General features: G+C 50.5%; 2 protein-coding genes across 2 annotated transcripts in view; both read right to left on the reverse strand.

Annotated features, from left to right (window-relative positions):
• Positions 1 to 4,904, reverse strand: part of NFAT5 (nuclear factor of activated T cells 5) — a 48,200-nt gene extending 43,296 nt beyond the window's left edge. The window contains exon 1 of the mRNA XM_062500022.1: positions 4,832 to 4,904. Within this exon, the coding sequence (XP_062356006.1) occupies positions 4,832 to 4,904 (73 nt within the window). The remainder of the gene's footprint in view (positions 1 to 4,831) is intronic.
• Positions 4,905 to 12,039: 7,135 nt separating this feature from the next.
• On the reverse strand, positions 12,040 to 21,448 carry LOC134048315 (cytochrome b5). The gene is made up of 5 exons (XM_062500023.1): positions 21,293 to 21,448; positions 15,316 to 15,444; positions 14,866 to 14,892; positions 13,540 to 13,571; positions 12,040 to 12,643 (listed from the first exon to the last, which is right to left on the reverse strand). The coding sequence occupies exons 1-5, from the start codon at positions 21,446 to 21,448 to the stop codon at positions 12,553 to 12,555; spliced, it is 435 nt and encodes a 144-aa protein (XP_062356007.1). The 3' UTR covers positions 12,040 to 12,552.
• Positions 21,449 to 22,243: the final 795 nt, after the last annotated feature.

The raw sequence follows: 22,243 nt of genomic DNA on the forward strand, positions 1-22,243 counted from the left end.
CCCACACCAATTCCCAGAAAGCAGCCCCAGCAGGAACCCTGTCTGTCCAGGTCTCGGCACAAAGGCACAGGCACACCAAATGCTTCAGAAGGCGCAATGCAAGGAGCATTTCTTTCTCTCCGTGACAGAGCCAGTTCAGCAGTTTTAACTCAGCTGCTCCCACCTCCAACACCTGACCCCAGTGCTCCAGAGCCCCCCTTTCCTGCCGTGACACCACTCCTTCACAGCTGCACAGTAACTAGATCAGGAAGCAGAACAACGTGAGAAAATCCGATCAGAAGTACAATATCCCCATTCTAGATCAGTTTCCCAATCCCATTCATCTCCAAACCACAAACAACAATTGTGCAGGCACGATTCAGAGCACAGTCCACGGGTGAGAACAGACGGTGAGGAAAAGGGGCTGTTCAGACAGCTCTGCACTGGAATATTCAAATTACACCCCGGAAAGCTGTGAATTCAAAATCCTCCCCCTACCCCTAGCACCACACAATCATCCTGCAGCAACACATTCCAGAGTTTTGTTTTGAAAGCCAATAAAGGAGGAAGATTCCAAGGAGGAAAGGACATTTACGAGGCTGACGCACAAGTTAAGGAACTTTGGTTGAATCCATTTCGGTTAAGTCAGAATGTCCCGGGGGCAGCTGGAAGAGCTGCAAGAGGTGGATGTAGGGATCCATTCCTCACAGAACACTCAGCACTGGCACCTTCCACCAGCTACAAAAAGAAGATAAAAATTGCTATAAAAAGAAGCAAAGTCTGATTTCTATTCCTAAAACCTGCTAGTACTAGTTCTAAAGTTCTAAGCTATTTTTATAAAGCCTATTTCCCATTCCTCTTTAATAATTTAGTCACTGTCTTACTAGAGTTATCCCTGGGATCACAGGAAGTAAAGAATTCTGGTGGGGAAAAAGAAAAATCACCAAACCCCACGTTGTGTATCAGAATTCCCAGCAAACACAAGTGGATTACAGTCAGTTCACATTTACACACAAAGAACGTTTGAATTTTGGTTATATGACGTTTTTAGGGCAAAAGAGCTATTTATCAGACTACTAACATTCTTCTTGCTGCTACCAAATTCCAGGATGCTTTACAGTCACTCCATTGTGGAAAGCAAAATCTGGGACATTAATAAAAACTTCTAACTGCACTTGCTGCAGTTTAAAAATGCCATTTTATTAGTACATACGCATTATTGGGTAACTCAAAGTGAATGTATTAGCAAAATTAATCCCATGTTTAATCAGATTTGGTACCTGACATCTGAGGAGGTGCTTTAATTACAGGTTTTCACCTCTGCCTGTTGCCAACGAAGATCCAACTTTGCTCTGTTTGAATGCTGCAGATGATATTCAACCACAGGACAACCAGCCTCAAGGTTTTAGGTTTTATGCTCCACTGCTTTTTCTACTACATTACTAATCTGTATGCACATTTGGGTTGGTTTATTCCAAAAAGAACAGTGTGTTATGTAAAGAAGGGAAAGGAACATACTACAGTCTAAATATTTTCAGCATGAAGTGATGCATATTTTTTTATATCTCTATTAACCTCTTAATAGGAGATGCCATCCAAAGCATTTCTTAATTGATTATACATTATTTAGTATCGACTATACATTAAAAGACTGGTTTTAGTCCTTCACACAAGTCAGCTCCTCAGCGTCTGCGGGATGAGCTCCCACAAAAGGCCTCAGAATCCACGCTACATATTTCTTTCACTTTTAATAGCTACAACCAATATATAAAACATTTAGAGGCCCTATTGCAGAGGCCTGCAAGTTAAGTACAGTTTCACTATCATTTTAAGCCAATATAAGCCGCTGAAATAACTAGTCCCACCTTTCCCCAAGGCCAGTTTCCACATGACCCTTCATTGAGTCAGCACGAGCCATTCACGAAGACCCACAGCAAACACAGGACACTCACCCCATTAAAAATCAACATTTCTCCTCCCCTTTTCTTTTGGGAAAGAATAAGGGAGAAGCTGATTTAATTTTAACATTATCAGCTCCCCAGTCCAGCTCACTGTGGCCACGTCAGAGTTGGAGTGAGCAGAGCCACAAGAAAAAGAGGAGCACAAAACTGCCTGAACTCTGCACGTGGGAATTCATTCTGGCTGGAGCTGCTCATGGAAACACACCTACAGGGGCAAAACCTGGAACATAAAGTATTTAGCTACTCAAAGAAAATACTCCCTGTCCCAAGACAGGCAGAAATGAAAAGAAATTACTCAAATGAGTTATCGGAGCAGAGTTTACATTATCGACTCACACTGCGGGGTGAGTTTATATTACCCGCTCACACTCACCTGAGGTGTGGAGGCTTTTAGAGTTTTGTTTAACTTTTTATTATGAGAATATGAAAACAAAACTCTTAACTGAGATGGTGGTACAAGCCAAAACTTTCAATACACGGTGCAGAGACAGGCTGATGACATAACTGCCTGTCCAGAGAAGGGGAGAAAATACACCAGAAAAAAAAATCACATTATTAAAAACTCCAGTCACTGCGGTTCCAAACGTAACCTTGTTTTTTTTTTTTAATTGGTACATGCAGGCTCTGCCACTTTAACTCCAAAAAAGCAAATTTTCTATGTCAGAAACCCCAGTAAGTCTGCAGAGCACCCCAACCTGAGCTCCTCCCAGCAGCTCTGTGCTCCCCAGTGCCCATCAGCGATGGCTCCCAAGGCCGGGATCGGGATCGCCAACCACAAGCACAGGAATGCGATTCAGAGCAGAGGGACTGGCCCCAGTTCAACCTGGGGCTGGATTCCACCCGCGGGGCGGCTGTGCTGCTAAAAGCAGAGCAGTTATAAGAAACTACTGGCTCTAACACACCCTCATCGTAAATGCATATTTGTGGTTCTCTCACTGTGTTCAGACCTTTCCCTTTATCTCATCAGTTGTACTTGTACCCTGAGCCAAAGCACTTGTCCACGGGATAAACTTATCTCTATCTATCTAGGAAAAAAAAAAGGTACACTGGAGTGTGGTATGAACAGGCAGAGAACCAGTAAGACCTTTTCCTAAATCCACCCAAAATCATACTTACAATCACTTCGCTATTCATCCTCAAGAAGTATATTCATTGGTTCGGATGTTTAAACTGTATTTCAACTTATCATCTCATTGATCTTTTGTTGTGACAAAATGTGAAAGGCAAAACTTGCTTTAACCTCTGTATAACCCTTCTCTGCGTTATACACCCCTGTCGTGGCATCTCGCTTGGATCAAGCAGCTCATTGTGACCACAACATCCTTCCCTCGACCTCTTCCAGCTCTGAACTCACATCTATGCACTGGAAGAAAAATACACTCCTGATTAATCAGTTTGAGACTCTTTTCCAACCTGAAACACTCAACCAGTCCATTAAATACAAAAAAAAAAAAATAAAAGAGAATTCACAGTAAGATCGGGCAGCTCAAAATTCCTGCTCAATTAGCAAGTCCTTGAAGGAATTTTGCGACTTACACAGAACTTTTTACTTTCAATGTGTTAGAAACTAACAGGGCACACTTCCCAAGTTTCCAGTAGGATAAATTGTAACTTGAATAGGGTTTATCACCTGTATTTACAATTGAACTACCCTGCTCCAAAATACTCTTCCTCCTGCCGGCACCAGGACTGAACCCAACTGGAACACAGCGTGCTGGGTAACCAGAGAGCCTTGAGCCCCTCTAGTAACATCCTTAAATTTATTTACAAGCTACCCGTGGAAACTTTAAAGACAAATAGAGACAAATACTTTAGAGACAAATACTCTGAGCAGTTCGAGAGCATCCAGTATGTACTTTAATGCATTAAAGTCTTATTTCTTATACCTTCATCTCTTACCAACACACAACTCGAAGTTAATGACCATAACATAGTCTTAAACAATTAAATATTTCCTGTAACAACATTAAATTTATTTAAACCTTCATTTCAGGATAATAAGAGACTTTCCACTTCGTTGAATGGCCACAAAATTGCTCCCCTCACCAGCTGTACTGTGGGCAGGTACATTCAACAAACTACTAGTAAACTACTAACAGGCAGTGCTAGTATCAAGAACTAATAACAGTGGCTTTTAAGTCTTTTAAACGTGAGAAACTGAGCTAAAACCTCTGTAGTACGTAACACTTATCCTGACGGACTTACCCGTGTTCATGTGCATGCTCAGAGCTCAAATTGAGTATTATGAAAACAGAAGTTAATTTAATTTACTTTTAAGCCCACTTCATCCTGTCCGGGTCCGACTCCCCACAGACGATGCTGCTTTACCCCGGTGCACGGGGATAACGCCCGGAGATGCTCCGAGCTCCCGGCACCGGGACCCAGAACCCTCCGCTTTCCGGGCTCGGCTCCCGTTTTTACCCCAAACCGAGGCATCCCGCCCCAAAAATCCGAGCGTTCTTGTTCCACGGAACCGCGTTCCCGGGAGACTTTAATGAGCAGCTTTGGGGGTCCCCACCCGCCCGTGCTCCCCTTTAGTTCCCGCTCCAGGCCGGAGCGTGTCCGTCCCGCCGGCACGGGCAGAGCCGGGGCCGGGGCCGGGGCCGGCCGGGAGGGTCTCCGGGAGGGATCCCGGGCGGGCCGCAGCCCCCCGCCGCCGGCCCCGCCGCCGGAACCTGTCGGGACACATTCTTGCGGCGGCCGCGGCCGGGCCAGGAATGCGGCCGGGGAAGCCGGGGCGGCCCCGCGCGGCCCGGGGGCCCCTCCGGACGCGCATCCCGGGGCGGGGGCGGCGGGCGAACGATGCCCCGCGGGGCCCGGGGCGGCCCGGAGCGCGGGCCCGGCGGTACCGGCGCTGCGCCCTCCCCCCACAGCCCGCCGCGGTCACTCACCCTTGGAGTAGAGCGACTTCGGGGACTCGAGGTCGAGGTCGGCGCTGAGCAGAGAGATGAAGTCCGAGGGCATCGCAGCTCCGCGGCCCGGCGGGGGCGAGGGGGCGGCGGGAGGAGGGGGGGCCGGGCCGGGGGGGAGGGGGGGGCGCGGCTGCCTCCGCCGCGCGCGGAGCGGAGACACGGGCCGGGGGAGCGCGCGATGCGCACAGCGGAGCCGCGGTCGGCGGTGCGGGCGGGCGGTCGGGCCGGGGCTGCGGGAGCGGGCGGCGCTCGCAGGGCCGGTGTGCAGCGGAGCGCGCCCGACGCCGCTCCGAGCCCGCTGCGCCTGCGTGGGGCACGGGAGGGGCCGGCGGGGAACGGCGGCGGCGCGGGCGCTCTGCGCGTGCGTGAGGGAGGACGGGACCGGCGGGGGCGGGCAGGCCGCGCGTGCGCACGCGGGGGGTGCGGGGGAAGAGTCTGGAATGAAGGGGTGGGGGGGGTGCGATGGGCCCTCACGGGTGACCCCTGCACTGAGGGGAACCGAGGTAACGGGAGCCCCTCAGGGCGGCCCCCCTGGATCAGGGGATCCGGGAGAGTCCTTCAAGGGTAGCCCTGGGATGGACTCTGAGGGGAGGACTCCGGGGTGAGGGGCCGAGCTGGTCCCTCAGGGGAGCTCTCGCGGGGAGGAGCCCGGCGTGAGGGCAGCCGGCACAGACCCGCCAGGGAGCCGGGGCTGTGTCTCGGGGGGCTGTGCCCGACCCTTCTCGGCCGCTGCTGGAGGCCGTGAGGACACTCCGCGGGTCAAGACCGGCTTTGGTGCCACCAGAGCTCCATCCACCCTCAGGGCTCTGCCATGGAAACCCACATGGCAGAGCCGGGAAAACCACTAGCGGATATTGCCCCCAAAAAAACCCCAGCTATTTCCAAAAACATGAAAACGCAAAAAACAGTGTCAACAGTGCGTTATCATTGACACGGATGGCAGCTGCCTTAAGAAACAAGTGCCACACGTCGGCAATCGGGATAACACAAGCACCGAGTTCTTGACAGGGAGTTTGGGAGTTTCTTTCCCTGAAGGTTTAAGAAGGGAGAGGAGGTGTGGAAAGTTGTCCCGAGCAGATGTACAATCACTTTTCCAAAGTGTCCGAAATCTGCTTTGAAAGTGGGGTAGGGATGGGAAAGCAAGAGGGGTTGTGTGTGAGTGGACGGAGGTGCCAGGCGAGTGCTTAAGCTGTGAAAAATGGAGGCGGAAGGAGCTGTGAACAGCTGCCGCGTGCCTCCGGCGCCGCACAGGGTCCAGTTTCCTGGGACACCAAAAGGTTGGCTCCTGTCCCTCCTGCTGCCAGCTTCTTGCCAGTCCGCTCTCAGATCCCAGCAAAATCTCCCTCTAAAAACATTCAGTAGCTTTCATGCACTCACTGCAGCCCAACAGTGAAGAACCCTTGAGCCCCATGCCCCGCCCGTAGTCGGTCACTGTGGGATGGCCACACTGGTGTCCTCACCAAGCACTCGGCCACAGTCCCACACCTGTGACACCACTGAGTTGGAGCACCAGCACTCTGCTCTGCTGTCACCCTGTTGTGCCTCATCCCCTGCTCGCAGGGCACGGGGCAGTGCCTGTGGTGTCAGGGTGGGACACACGTGGTGTCCGTGTCTCACAGCCGGGGCAGAGCAGTGGCAGCTGCACAGTGCGTGGTTGGTGGCATTTGAAGTCAGTTTCTCTTTCATCCCAGACAAGCTGCTTGAATTCCTGGAGCTGCCCTGGCTCCTGCTCCTCCTTCATTCATGGTGTGGCAGGAGGGCACAGGACTCCAGTACACCTATGTGTTTCATCCCAGTCCATCACGTATTCCACCTGGTGACCAACCTCTGCCCAGGTGTGCCATGGAGGTCTCCAAGACCCTTCCCTGGGCAGTGACAACTGGGATGCAGCCATCCCGCTCCCCAGGAACAGTCATGCCATACTGCAGTTCTGCTGGTTTCAGGGTGCTCAGCACAGCTCAGCCATGCATTGTTCAATCCAGGCACGAGTATCAGCCCTAGTTAAAAGTCTTCCAAAAGGGTTTGCTGTCATCACTGAGTCCCTCGTCAAAATGTCCAAGGATGGGGCAGTCACAGCTTCCCTGGGCACTCTGCTGTGCCAGGGCCTCTCACAAGGAAGAATTCCTTCCCAGTAGCCCATCTAACTCTGCCCTCTGGCTGTGGGAAGCCATTCCCCTTTGTCCTGGCACTCCAAAGTCCCTCTCCAGCTCTATTGGAGCAGTCATACTCGGGAGAGCTGAAGGGAAAGGTTCTCCTTTGGCAATCTCAAACCTGACAACTTCAGAAGCAAAGGCGGATTCACCTGTGCCAAGCAGTGATTGCCTTGCCTTGCAAGGCACGGAGGAATGTCTGTCCATGAGGGATGGGAGAGCTACTGCTATGCTGGCACTATGCAACTGAATTGTTTGGGAAGTATCCAGGGAAAACAATGAAAGATTGTGCTATACTCACCTCCTGTGTGAGTGATGAGGGAGACAGAGGCTCTTGGAGAAGGTGCCACCACCAGATGGGCTGTGATGGGGAAGGAAAACAGATCTTAGTCCTGAAAGTGGCTGAGAGACAGAGTGCTCAGGGATGGAGCAGTTCAGGATAGAGAAAGTGCCTTCAAGAGGCATTCATGACTAGGCAGTGAAATGACAGTGCCAAAAGCCCGGTCACGGCTGGCCCAGCAGCAGCAGCTCCACGACAGCTGCTGGAGCGTGTTTGGCTGTGAAGAGCTTTGCAGTCCTGGGAAGGGCAGAGCTGAGAGAACACAAATAGCAACACAGAATAGGGTCTCAAAGCAGAGAAAAAAAGGAGTCCTGGTGCTCCATGGAGTGAGGCAGGAGCAGCCTGTCTGTGCAATCCCACCTGTGCTCTCTCAGCCTGGGGGAACTTCCAAAGCACTGCCCTGGTAACAGCTGGAAAGGAGAGAGGCCCTGGTGCTGCCAGCATTCCAAGACAGGGAGGCTATGGGCAAAGGCCCAATTTGGAGAAAGAATTAATTCATTTTTTTGGGAGGACCAAACAGTCCTGGACAATTACAATTTTAAAGGACTAAATAAGTGATTAGTCAGTTCATAGTGCAGCACAGAGCAGCAGGACTGGGAGGAATAACCACACTGAGGGAGGTCAACAAGGCACATGTACAAGGTTTCCTGGGAGCCAGTCAGAGCCGTTAAACTCCTCTTGTGGGCCCCAGAACATGGAAAAACCGTGGGAGCAGGCTGCAGTGGTTCTGTGTCATTGAGGTATTTTCTCTCTTTATTATAAAGTTTCTCTTCCTGCAGAAGCAGCTGGAGAGCGGCAGGTGTGAGGGGGAAGGAGCCTAAACTGGGATCGTGGGGACAAATTAGCAGGTGCCTGCAGAATATCACTAACCCTGTCTGCGATTCCGGAGCCTACGTAGGTGTTTTATTTTCTAACCGTGTTAGAAAGACTGTCAGAAAATAATTAGGCTCTGTCAACAGTTCCCCTATTCCCAGATTACTTACGACTTCCTGACTCATTAGAGTTGCCGAGGCTGGCAGGAAACCTGTTTTATAGTAATTTTTGTTAGTAGTGTCCCTGGAGGAGAGACAACACAGTGCGGGTGACAGCAGCGTGTGACACTGGCGTTGACTTCACCCTCGTGATGGAGGCACAGGGGTTGTGCAGGGTGGTTACTGCTGGCAGGAGACACCATCCCCCTCTGTCCCTGTCCTGGTGACAGGGAACAGGACGCTTGGCTGCAGGGCCAATGCTGGGCAAGGTCCAGCTTTAGGTGCACAGGATTTGCTGGTGTTTGAAAATGTTCCTGGTTCATGAGCATTTTAAAAACAGAGGGGACAGGTAAATCCCATCAAAGGGGTCTTTCCATTTAATCCTGGAATAAAGCCACCATAGCCTGTCCCAGAGTGGGAGTTGTCATGTGCAAACACAAGTTGGCCATGTCAGGATTCTTCCGGGGTCCTGAATTTTACCATCTCTGTCTCAGACACCCTGAAAATCCTCCTCAGTGCTCAGAGAAGCAGGACCATGTGCAGTACTGACCCTGCAGCGCTTGGAAGCAGATTTAAAAATAGTTCTGAAATCTTCTGTTTATTTCTCTGATTTTTGGATCCAATTCCTCTAGATCAAAGATAAATAAAGTTTACAGTGAGACAGTGCTTGCCAAGAACACAAGGCCCAACCTTCCTCCTCACAACTTGCACTTCCCACTCAGTTCATGCCCTTTTTTCCTACATTATCTCAGCTGAAATACAGGACCAAAGCAGATGTTCCCATTCATTTTCCATGTCCTTTTCCCCAGTCAGCACCTTGCTGACCTCCTGCTCCCTCCTGTGAGGCTCCAACCAGGTACTGCTTCCCTGAGGCTGCTGATGGTACCATGAGATCCATAATTAGGCAAATTTTAAGAGCCTGATTCTGCTGACAGCCACAGAAATGGGACGCTATATCCTTTTATAAGCAGACATGCAAATAAGAGAGAAATTCTATGGTCTCTGTATCATCTTTCCATTGAAAACTACCATCCCACACGCTCTTCTCATGGAGGTGTGAGCGTGGGAGTCCTGGGACCACAGGGCAGTGGTGCCATCGTCACACACCATGTGGCTTCATCCAGAGAAAACCCATGCCCATGGCTGCTCTGCCACTTGCTCATGGCACTTCCTAGGAGGTGATGTGGATATCAGGGTGATGTTGGGAGCTGCCCTGCTGCAGTTTTTGAAATTCCCATTATAATTACAGCATGGAATATTGTATGGATTCAGGAGCTGCTTGTGCAGTGTTTAGCCCCAAACTGCTGCTTCCCCAACACCAACAGGGACCATCAGGTCACTCAGCCACACATGTTGCCGATCATCCTTGGCACAGGCTCAGCACCAACTTCTACCAAGGAAAAGACTTCTCCTCTACCAACAGGAAGGCAAACCCCTTGTCTGCCATAGCTCACCAACGCCAGATATTTGAGCCCTGTAACATTAGGGGTTACACACGCCCAGGTAACAGGGACGGAGTAACTAAATATCCCACACCTTGGGGAAGACAGGATCCTGCACCTGTTTGTTGTACACCTTTATTGAACACACCAAACACACAGCCTGGCACCTTCCTGCCAGGCAGACAATCTCCAGGTACAAGAAATGGCATTTTGTGGGTGCTTGCATTATGGAACATGCACCAACTCCCCCCAGGAACAACCTCAGACCTCCCTCCTCCGCAAACCATCAGCCCAATTAACAGTTACATTCTGCGTCATCAAGGAACTTGGGGTGGTGGAGAGGCAGGGAAGGCTGGCACTGCACTCCCTGCAACCCTACCACGCTCACATTAACCACAGGAGCTGCCTCTGTGCTCGTATTTCCAGCTCCTCACTCAACCTCTCCTCCGCAGCACCTGAAGGAAGTGGAGCACAGCCCAGATTGAATTCCACCCACAGAGGTTTCTGTGGGGTGAAAGCTGAGACAGCTTTGTCCCAGCACTGTGCGGAGACTTGGTGGCAAACACGGGCTGTGCAGGTTCAGCATGGGGACAGAGCTTGGCAATTGCCTGTTTTAATCCTCAAACAAACTGAGTAAACAAGCTTTGTTAATGCCTCCCTTGCTGCCCGAGCAGTTTCACACCTGGGGGACCCATCCTTGAATCCTTGAGCCATCCAGAACAGAATGAGAAGAGACAGCTTCACCAGTATGCCAGGACACCCAGAAGGCACTGGGCTCACTCCAACTCACCTCCATCCCAGACATTCTGCCCCTTGGCATTAATGGAGAAGTGAGAAGACTTCGATGTGGCTTCTGCAAATGTATCTCAAGCACCATGAAGTCTTTGAAGAGCTGGCACATGTGCAGACAGAGGTTACTTGGGGTTCCACAAGGCACTGGACAGGGATCTTACCACCTCCAAGAAGCCTTGGAACAAGACTAAGAGTCTCCCCTGGGTAATTAATCCATTAAAAGGAGAAAAAGGGTTTCATAACATATGGAAATCAACAGGCAACTTCCCCAATAGCTGAGGGTCAAGAGCTGATAGCAAGGGTCAATGATGGCAAGAAGTGATTTAGAGCAACCAAAATGCAACTGAGTGTAGACGGTGCCAGGAAAACAGTATGGAAAAAAAAAAAAAAAAACAACAGGTAAAAGTGCTGCCTGTGAAGAAAACAGGTATGTTTCCAGCATCACACCTGCCCTGTTCCTCAGGTGAGCCTGGCGCTCCTTGGACCCAAACCAGCTGACCTTTGTGGAATCTTGCACTGCCCTGAACAACCCCAGCCCAGCAGGGTGATACTGTTGCCATCATGTGCGTTCCAGCTTCAAAATTCTTCCCTAAAATGGAATCCACTCTAAACATCCCCAAACTGAGTTCATCGTTCACAATTTTGTGTTAAATGTGAAGGCAGCCCTGGCAGTGCTCTTACTCCAAGCTCCCTGGCCTTTGGTTTTAAAAAGCAGAGTGTAATTCCACATCCAAGAATTTCTTCTACACAACCTTATGGAGGACATGGTAGTTTTGTGGAAGAGAGAAGAATCCCCACAACCCATCCATTGGGAGGTTTCCACAGCAGGACCCCAGAGTATCACTGCCCTTTTTGCTGCAATCCCAGCGGATGATCAGCTGTGCTGGAGGTTTGGATTGGGAGCCAGTGTCAGTGGCACAGCCCTGCCAAAGGGCAGTGGGCACCAGGACATCCCTGTATTTAGGAGATCCCAAAGCTCCAGATCACGAGGCTGGAACAGCTGGAAAGGTTCCTGCCTCAGCACAGGAAGCAAACTGTGCACTGTCTGCACTTCAAGGCCGACTGCACAACACACAAAAACAGGGCAAGATGGAAATACTCTCTATTCCTAGACAAAACCAGCATTATCCACAAGTCCCAAATGCATTTATTTTCCCTTTTCATTTTGGGAGAAGAGACGAGATCTAATTGTTTCCCCCATCTGGTACACATTCACAGTATGGAAGAATGAGTTTAGCTTCCCATACATGTGTCAGATCATGGCCTCAGGGAGAAAGAAGAATCTGCATTTCCAGAAGCCACATGCAAGTTCCCACTGGCTCTGCCACGCACAGCACAAAAACACCCAAACCAATCAGGATTCAATATAAATTGATCACAGGATATACATTCCAAAGGGACAAGTACAAATATTACAAAATTAACAGAATCACTTTTAAAATCCGTGTATTTGTTTAACCGTTAAAAACAGACAGGTACAGAAAGAGGTGGCCAAACTAACAATTCCCTGCTGCTCCAATGAGTGTTGCCTGCACCCCCTGGGAACATTCTTGTGGAACCAAAGCTCTGGATGTCTTTTCTGGCAAGGGCTGGAGACAACTGGCAGATGATTCCTGACTGTGAGAAGGGCTGTGGCAGAGCCACAGGCCCAGGGCAGCTCTTTCATAGTGTCTGGCTTAACGCAAAGGCATTGAGAGAAAAGGCTGTCTGGGGATTATATCAGAGAGCGAGAGAGAGCGAGAGAGCGAGCATGAGGGACACCACACCAATGTCAGGGAAGTTCCTCTTTCCCTGCCACTGCAAGAGGGAAGCACGACAGATCTGTGGGTCCCAGAGTTAGGATAGAGTTTGGAATTAGCTTGGTCCCATGGATATCAACATCACTTGACAGACTCAGAGCTAAAAGCAAGGCAGGAAGGCTACAGGCAGCAGAACTCCACATGTTGCACACAGACACTCTCTCTCTCCCTCTTTTCAGGCTGTCTGAGGCCCCAGCAAGGCCAGCTCAGGAGCTTTTCCCATCCACCATGTAATAGCGGTACATTAAACCTAAGACCAGTGCTCCGAAGATGGGGATCAGCCATGTCGACCAGAAACTACGGGGAGAGAAAAAGAAACAAAAAACTAAAATGTCCACACCACAGAAACCAGAAGAAAGCATCTAGTTAATAATCCATTCCCAGTGTTCATCCCTTGCTACACATGCAAGGAACACCTGGGAGCTGTACCCACAGGTCGTCCCCCTAACCATGGCCACAGCCTGGGCAGGCCCCACTGTCCCCATGCACAGGCTCTGCCACCCCCCAAATGTGGCCTCGTGCCTTATAAAACAGCAGCTGGATGGCTGAAGTTTCCAGCTTGGCACATCCAGAGACCAGCGGGGGGGGGCGGTTTGTTGTTGGTTTGGTTTTATTTTCCTTAAATAAGTCAGGCTGTAATTTGTGTTGTACAAACAACACAGTTGACTCAAGGATGGCAACAGCTACAGCTGTGCCCCAGTAAATCTGCCTTGCTCAGGCTCCAGAGGCCGCAGGCTCACCCTCAGCAGCCTCCTGAGCAAAACCTCCTGCACAAGTTGCAGGAGACCAGGGCCCTGTGCTGGTTTTAATGATTTTCAATTAGAAAGGGCCGATTATGGTAATATCCTCTGAAAACCCACCCATCACTGTGTTGTGCCACCCCTCAGCCCACAGCGACCACCCAAATAACCCCTGTGGTTACAGGACTGCAGCCACCGCTGTGCAACGCCAGCACATGGGGCAGAGAGCTCCAAACACTGGGATGCTGGTTCTGCCCAGCACACAGCAGATCCAGGCTCACATCCAGCAAGGGAGGTGCACACTCTGGCACTTGCTTTGGAGTATCTGCTTGCCAGAAGGACACTGCAGCACATCCCCGGGGATTTTCCTGCCCTTTGGAGTTAATATGCAGCTCTACAAACAGGGTCCCAACCCCTCCATTTCTCACTCCTTATTTTCAGGAAATACTATACCTTGTTTGGCCTGAGGATGTCCTACTTGGATTCTGGAGGAGGAAAGAGGGAGTTAACAGGAGAACAAAGAAACATTAAACATGTGCTAGTAAGACAAGCCTAAACATGTGATTACAAATACAGAGGGAAAATAACCCTCCTGTCCCAAACACCCCCTGTCGCCAGTGTGGATGTTTTTGGGGATATTTGCTGTCATCTTCATGTTCTTTCCATCAATCCAATCTGTCTCACCCAGTCACCAACTTCATGCTGGAACTTGCATCCCTCTCAAAATAAGGCCCTGCTTATTACATCACAGTTTTAGGATAGTTTTGTGTTTCCTCCTTATTTATTTGTACATTACTGATTCTCTCTCTTGCTGCCATCTTTAAATTACACTGGAACCTCTTTTTAAAACAGATGATGCCCTCTGAAGAGATCCATCAGCTGTGCATAATGTGCTGGACTTATTGATCAGAACAGAAAAATGCTTAAATAAAGTATTTAACTCAGATCCAAGGGAGCTACTCTGATCATCACTGATTTCTGTGCATATTTGCAGCATGTGATTCTGTTTATGAATCGGAGTTGAATCAAACAATAAATTTGAAGGTGAATATGTACATAATCACACAGCTCCACATCACAACTAAGCATAGGCTTTACCCAGCCTGAGTTATCCTTGATTTCCCTGCTGACAGCTCCCTTCTGGATTCCTGCTGCTCTGCAAGTGGTCCTGCTCAGAGGAACATCTCCTGAAGGCCTTGTTGAAGGCAGAGCTGTGCCCTGTCCAGGCCTCCCAGCCCAGCCAGCTGTGAGGCACATGTTTACCTGCCATCACTGGGATTCTATTTATTGCCCTTTCCCTCTCCCCATCCCTTCCAAAGGCATTTTTGCAACACTCTGCCCTGTTCTAGTCCAGGAGTACGTGAGTGTTAAGCAACACCACTGATCCCTGAGGCAGTTAACAGAGAATTCCTGTTTGCCAGCCAGCCCCCAGCAGTGCCCTGCTGTCTCCTGGCTTGAAGGGAACAACAAGGAAACCAGTTCCGTGGTCAAGACACAGCCAGAAATGCAAAAAATGGTCTGTGGCTCAAGGTGTGGAAAAAACATCGCTGCTGCCAGTGGAGTAAGGGCACAAAAACTCATTTCCAATTTCACAGTGAGGTGCCCACTGAGCTTCAGTACAAAAACAAAGGTAGAATTTGCTTGGGAAATTTATTCATGTGTAGTTTGTGTAAACATAAAGCCACAAGTTCCACAGGAAAAAAAGAAAGGGGGAAAAAGAACCTCCAAAAGACATGTGACATTAAATAAAGGCAGAAAACTGAAACGCCGAGAGCTTACCTTAGAGCCTTCCTTCTCACGATCATTCTGTCAGGGGGAAAAAGAAGAAAAGAGGTGAGTGCTGACTTCAAAGGAAGGCTGCAGCCTTTATGAGGGAATTATTCTGTACAAAGGTAATTGCCTGAGCTCAGTTTTCAAAGGAATCCTTCCTTTGGTACCCAAAGGCAGGCAAGAAGGTGGTGTTTGTGCTCCCGGGGAGCTCTCACCCTCCTGAGCTCAGAATTACAAGGCAAAGGTGGATTATGCTTCCACCAGCTACAGAGGGAACCCACAACTCAGCTTAAGTGCCCCGATTTAAATGAAGTGAGAAATCTATTCTGAAAAGACTAACTTAGTTCAGTTTCCCCAACAGAAACCCTGGACAACACAGGGACTGCCTAAACCCCTCCAGTACTAATTCATTTCACAAGAGACACCTTGGTGTCTTTGGAGGTTACAGGAGGCACTCACCGGGTGGACCTCTCCAATGTAGTACTGCTTCAGCATCTCCCTGGCATCTGTGGAATGCCCCACATCTTCAAAGCTCTCAGTGGCATCTCTGCCAGCTTGCTCAAGCAACACCTCTTCTCCACCTGGGTGCTGGAAGAGAAGAGTCTAGGTGAGCCAAGGGCTGGATGCAGAAAGGCACTGAGGATGTCATCAGCCTTCCTCCCAGCCTGCACTACTGGATGCCTCAACCAAAACCATCAATAAAATCTGCCAGAGGTTCAATTGTCCAACCTCTCCTCAGGAATTCACAGCCACCAGTGGAGGAAAGATATTCTGCTTCTTCAGGTACTACAAAAATGCTATTTGGCTGACTCTGAACATGGATGTGCAATACTGAACTTGATCCTGTGTGCAACCACCAGTGACACAGGGGGAGGAAATCAAAGTATCACAAAAATGACACTGTTGAATGTCATACGCTGATTTCAGAGATCCAGAGCTACAACAGCCAATCCCCCAGGGAGCTGCACAGTGACAGTGCCACTGCTGTGGGTGGCAGCTGTTCACGGCTGACTCAGATGGGATGAACTGACACAAACCCCGGGTGTGGTTCTGTTGTCTGTGGTGGGCTGGGCTCTGTCCACTGTCAATGCCACAATTCCAGGAACAGCCTGGCAATGGAAAGCACTGACCACAGTCCTAGCAAAGGACAATCCCTTTACAGCCTGAGTATGAACTACCAGCTAATCCAGTTACACCAATAAAGTGGTCACACATCCCAGGACACGCACAGGGACTAACCCAGTTTTCCAGGGCTTCAGACAGCCAGCTCTGAATCGGAGAAGAGATGTTGGGCCTCATTTCAGATCAAAGGACCAACACACCTGCTTCTCTCTCTGTCATATCCTTCTCCTTCCCACAGATACAGAGCAGTTGCCATCCCCCCTCTTCCTTCAGTTTGTCTGCTTTTGCTGCCAAAAGTCTGAATATTCCCACCAGGCCATCCCACCTTATACCAAACACAGGATAGACACAAACCAGATCCCATTGTTTGCTCCAGTGGGCTACTGCAGCCAATCCTGCAATCCTCATATCACAGCTCTTTATTTAGAATAAATGCCTTTATTGTCCAGGTATGTCACTAAACCAAAATGGAGCTTTCTCACGAGCCACAAAGGGCAAAGTGAAGTGACACAGTTTGTTAGCAGGCAGTTATCAGGTGGCTGAGCTGGGGCACCAGGTAAGGCTCCATGGTTCATTCCCTGTGTCCAGCTGCAGTTCTTCTGGCTGCCCCTTCTCCCACACCAACCCTCAGGCTGCTGGATGTTTTCTGTTCGCATTGCTCAGAACAACTCAGTCCAACTTCCAGCTAAGATCCACTGAAAAGCTGCCCATTTATCTAAGCCTTCTAGAAGAACTCCTTAGGGCTGCCTCACCAGAAATCTCATATTTCAGACAGCAAAATACCTGAATTTTAAGTAGACAACCTTCCTTTCCTAATAATTTACCCTAGAAAGATATACAAAACCCTGCACCAAAAGGAAAAAATATTCAGTGACATCCAGTCTCTCCACAGGCAAGAGGACAGAAGGATAAAATTCAAGAGAGAAGGAGAACAGTAAAGCTCACTCTTCTATACATCTCTGGCTCTGAAGCCTTTCTGTGCACTTGCTAAATCCACAGTTATTTATTCGTGCACATCTGTCTTTCACTGCAATCTCCAAGCCTAAAAGAAAAAGACCTCCAAATATTTTGACATCTCCTATTTCTGAAGGGCTCTGTCCTGCAGACAGCACTGCTGCAGCCAGACAATTCCTACCTTGTCCTACCCCAGCAAACATAAACCCAGACTATTTGTACAGGAAGTCATTGACTCTGCCACAAAACTGCCCAAATCTGAAGCTCAGCTGCTGCAGGAAAACATGGAAATGGTGTTGCAAACTGTGGGGAAGGGTAAACTAGTTCCAGAGGAAACAATGGCTGGAAAATGTCAATTTCTGACAAGAAACAGCCAAAAGCAAACCAGGAGAGAGGTGACAGTAACACTGGGTCCTCCATGTCACTGGACTTTCAGCATACACGGTAACAGTGACTTGGAACTGGCAGCAAAGGCTCTGAGAGCACATCCCAAACTTCCACAGGGAGAGAGCCTGCAGTCCCCTCCCCACAAACTCCAAGGACCTGTCTGCAAATGTCTGGCTGGGAACTGCTGGTACAGACTTGCTGGAGAAACAAAGGAGCACAGCAGCAGAACTAAACTCCAGGACTAATGAGATCACTGTGTCAGGTAAGAGTTAAGATCATCAGGTTGAGGAGGGGTGAAACTTTCACTCCCAGTGCCCACAGTTAAAGAAATAAACCAGGAGAGGGAAGAGTATTCCTGTCTAATAATCAGGTGCCAGCACCATCCAAGCCAGAATGAAGGAGCAGTCACCTGGACCAATGACCCACACATCCTGCACAGTGCTGGTTGTAAGGCATGGAACAGGTTATCCAAAAACACCTCTGCAAAGCTGGAGCAAGTCAGTATGAGGAAACTCAGATGCTTCCTTCTCTTGAAGAACACTATACCTGAAACCAACTGAGTGATTTGGGTCAGTGGTGTTAACAGCCCAGGCTCCTTCCACTTGGAAACTGGAAATGGAATCCTGCTTATCACAGGGATCAGGAAGGGCAGCATGTGCTAAGACAAGGAGCTGTGGGGGCTGCTGTGGCTTGTAGGCCCAGGTAACAGGCATGAGAGCTTCCTGGAGAAACGTGGAGCCCCAGACTCTCTTAGTCATATGTGAAAATGGAGAGAAATTGTATCCCTCCAGCTGAACTGTAAGTCTCTTACAGACTGCGCACAAGTAAAAAGCTCAGATTTTTATACTGTTGTGGTGAAGCGCGAGCCTGACAGACCCCAAAGCAGTGAAGGAGGAATAGCTGCCTGCATCCATCCCCTTTCACCTCAAGCACACAGCCCCTCCTGCTCCAGCCACAGCCTGCACGTGCCTTTCTAGACCACTCCAAGCAGGAGTAGTAACAGGTATCCTGTTGTGGTCCAGTTACCCAGATTTGGGAGAAAATAGATCACCATACGTCTCTCTTAGACTTTAAAATAATCCCATTTAATTTCAGGCACTCGCAGGCTCTCTGAAGCACAGGAGATTGCTCAGATCTCCCAGAAACACCAGCCACATTTCAATCTTTGCACATGTCCTGGATTTGGTTCACGCTCTTATAATTCAGTAAATTTTGTTTTGTGATAGGTGTCTCGTTACCCCTATTACACATAATGTGAACTGGAAACTTAAACTGCTCTACATTTCCAGCAGCTCACAGATTTCAGGTTGGCTGACCTGCAGTGCACAATCTGCAGGAATCATGAAGCCAAATTCAGCCTTTTAGCAGTGACTTCTTCAGGATTGCACAATCCCACCCATGAAATGTGTCAGTAGTCTCAGCAATCCCAGCCAAACAATCTGTGAGCAAAGGCCAGGAAAGGCACCCAGCAGATCCCGCTCCAGTGACCACACAGAGCCAGGGGGACACAGGACAGGACACCCCGAGTGCTGCAGCTGCACCACACAGAGCTCTGCAGCACCAGCTCCCCAGACAACTGCAACTTTCAAATGAGACAAACACTCCTGGTTCCCATCAGCTGCACGTCATTCCCCAGCACTGCACAGGATAACAGATAAAAAGGATTTCTGCCAATGAATTAGGCCTTGATCTAGAGTTCCCCTGTGCCAGCAAGGGGTGTGCACAGCACAGTGTTGTGTCAGCCTGGCACAGCTCAACACTGCCTTTATTCTTCTCCCTCTGCCCTGTCCAAGTAGGTCTTTTATGTCAGAATAACACAAATGGGAAAAAGGGCCTGGAAAGGACAGAGTGAAATATCTCAGGGTGAAACACCATCTCAAGGTGACATTCAGGGCGCTGCTAAACCTGGCCTGCTGGAGGGGCTGGAGTGTTTTTCTGGGCTCACTTATAATTCCAAAGGTGTCTCAGGAAGCAGGGCACAGACTCCATCTTACAGAGAATATAGAGCTGAAGACTCAAATTCCTTGCAGTGTCCATGCTCTGAATCACAGCACAGAGACAAGCGTAAGACAAGATTCTCAACTTCTGCAACTGCTGTCCCAAGCTTCAGCTCATTCTGGCTCTTCCTAAACCCTAACCCAGCATTTTCTTATTCAGAAACCAGCCATGAACTGCTTTTCAAAGTTTTTGCCTGGTTTTCCCCTGCATCTACTTAACCTTGGTGCACCCACATCTCCCTCCCACCAAACCATCCTGCATGGAGAAAAGGAGGCTCATGGGAGAGATCCTCTGCCTCTCCACAATTCCCTGACAGGAGGGGGCAGCCAGGGGGCAGTCAGGCTCTGCTCCCAGGGAACAGGGACAGGACAAGAGCAAACAGCTTCAAGTCCTGCCAGGGGAAGCTCTGGTTGGACATCAGGAGGAATTTTATAAAGAGAAAGGGTTGTTCATTGGAAGGGGCTGCCCAGGGAGGTTTGGAGTCCCATCCCTGGAGGTGTCCAAGGAACACCTGAACATGGCACTCAGTGCTCTGGGCTGGGACAAGGTGGGGATTGGGCACTGCTTAGACTCCATGGGCTGGGAGGGATTTTCCAGCCTGGACAATTCTGTGATTCAGTCATTTTCTGCACCCAAAGAAGAAACCAGATTGTGTCCAGCTTTAGAAATAAACACTGAGAGCTGCATAGCAAGGCACAACCTCCAGCTGCCAGGTGATCACTCCCTCCTGCCTGATGCACCTCTGCCCTCGCCACAGCAGCTCTGTCACTCCACAGCACACAGGTTTCAACTACGTGGGCCTGGAGGGAAATCAGAGTTAAATTCAGACCAGCAGAACCAACAAGCTGGAACACGTGCATTTCAGTGGACTGTCTTCTTTGGAGCTGGTTCAGCCCAAACTTTCTACATTGCCCTACAAATGCCACAAAGTTTTTGCTGTTATTTTAAGCTGGGATAAACCCCTTTGAAATTTTCACAGAACAATAGAATTACAGAATATCCAGAGTTGGAAGGGACCCACAGGGATGATCGAGTTCAATTCCTTGCACAGACACCCCAGCAATCCCACCCTGTGCATCCCTGAGAGCATTGTCCAAACCCTCCTGGAGCTCTGGCAGCCTTAGGACTAGGACCATTCCCTGGGGAGCCTGAGCAGTGCCCAGCACCCTCTGGAGGAAGAACCTTTCCTGATCTCCAACCTAAATCTCTCCTGGTACAACTTCATGTCATTCCCTCAGGTGTTACTATTTTTTTACTGTTTATCCCAATTCCATCTCCAGCTCTCAACCGTTAGGACACCACTCTCAACCTTCCCAAAATCAGAAGACAAAAGCAGTGAGTCTTGAAGGAATTTTTGTCCCCATAACCAAGGGAACTGGAGATTTGGCAGAAGGTGCATTGTTTGCAAACCCCTGCTGCGTGGTCCCCTCTGGGCAGGCAGCAGAGTGGTGGCTGCAGTATCACTGTCACCTCCTCCTCCTTGTTCTGGGGTGCCCCCGCAGACTTCACATTCAAACTCCTGAAGTGCCCCGATCCCGGTCACCCTTCACGATGCGGAGTGAGGTCCCGTGACTGAAGGAAGCCTGCACCTCCCCAGAACCTGCCTGAACAGATTCCCTGGAAAACCTGGGATTGTCTCAGAGCAGCCCAGCACGATCCCTGCCTCCGGCTGGCCGCGACCACCGTGACCCGCCGTTCCGTCCGTCCCTTGGAGGTAGAACTGCGGCCATGAGGCCCCTCAGAGACCGCACAGCCCGGCCCGGGGAGCGCCCCAGGGCCACCGGGACCCCCCAAATCCCGGCGGGGCCTGCTTTACCCCTCCTTTTGCACCCGATCCCGGGATCTCTGTCTCCACGGCAGCCCCGGACGCTCCAGGGTCCTCCCCGCCCCTCTCGGCCTCACACGACCTCCCCAGCCTCTCCCCGCTCCCCTCAGCCCAGGGGCCGGGCCGGGCAGCCCCCACTCCAGGCCTCACCTCCGCCAGGAACCGGGTGACATCGTAGACGCGCCCGTGAATCACCAGCCAGGCCTCACGGCTGGAGTTCCGCTTCGCCACCTCCTCCAGGGTGAACATGGGCGAGGGCCCGTCCCCCGACGCCGCCGCGGCCTCTCCCTGCCGCCCGCCCTCCATGCTGCCCGGCGCGGCTCCGCCGAACGCGCAGCCTGACCTGCGCCGGCCGCCGTAGCGATGGCAACGCCCCGCGCGCTTTCTGTTTTGTCCGGCGACCAATGGGAAGTAAAACAGAGGGGGGCGCTGCCGGAGCAACCAATGTGAGTGCGCGGCGGCGGGCGTGGACCAATGGGGAGCGGCCGGGGCAAAAGGCGGGAAACGGCGCGCGAGCGTCGCCTCTGAGGCGGCCCCGGGAGCCATGTCCGCACCCCGGACACCCCCTCAGCGCCGGGCCCTCCCTCACCACCGCTCCTCCTTCAGCCCCGGCCCCCTCAGTCCCTGCTTCCCGCAGTACTGGCTCCAAGCTGCCCTGCTACCCCTGTGCTACCAGACAGCGCAGTGCCTGTCAGCAGCCCCTCAGCTTTTCCACTGTTTCTTTTGCTCCTTCCTGCGTGTATATAAAATATATGTGATCCCACAGCCCTTTGAACCGAGCTGGTGGCAGTGCAGTGCATCCCCAGGTCCCGAGTTTTCCCAGGTTCCAAAGCAAAGTTCACATTCAGACCTGAAGAGAAGCACTGAGTAATTCTCTCCTCACTCCAGCCTCGTTGAGCAGGTTCAGGGTCAGAGGCTGTTCAGAAGCTCAGGGACCCAAGTAACCCATGAACCAGATGGTTTCCCTTTATGAACTGGCATTTGTGGAATTTATTTCCTTGCACTTTGCGGCGCAGGTACAAGGCTGTGGGTGTTTGTTTAACAACTGCTGAGGAGGCAGAAATGCCATGATGTCAGTGTTAAACTGTGAGCAGCACCGGC

This window comes from Cinclus cinclus, chromosome 11, assembly GCF_963662255.1.
Source record: "Cinclus cinclus chromosome 11, bCinCin1.1, whole genome shotgun sequence".
NCBI classification, from domain to species: Eukaryota; Metazoa; Chordata; class Aves; order Passeriformes; family Cinclidae; genus Cinclus; species Cinclus cinclus.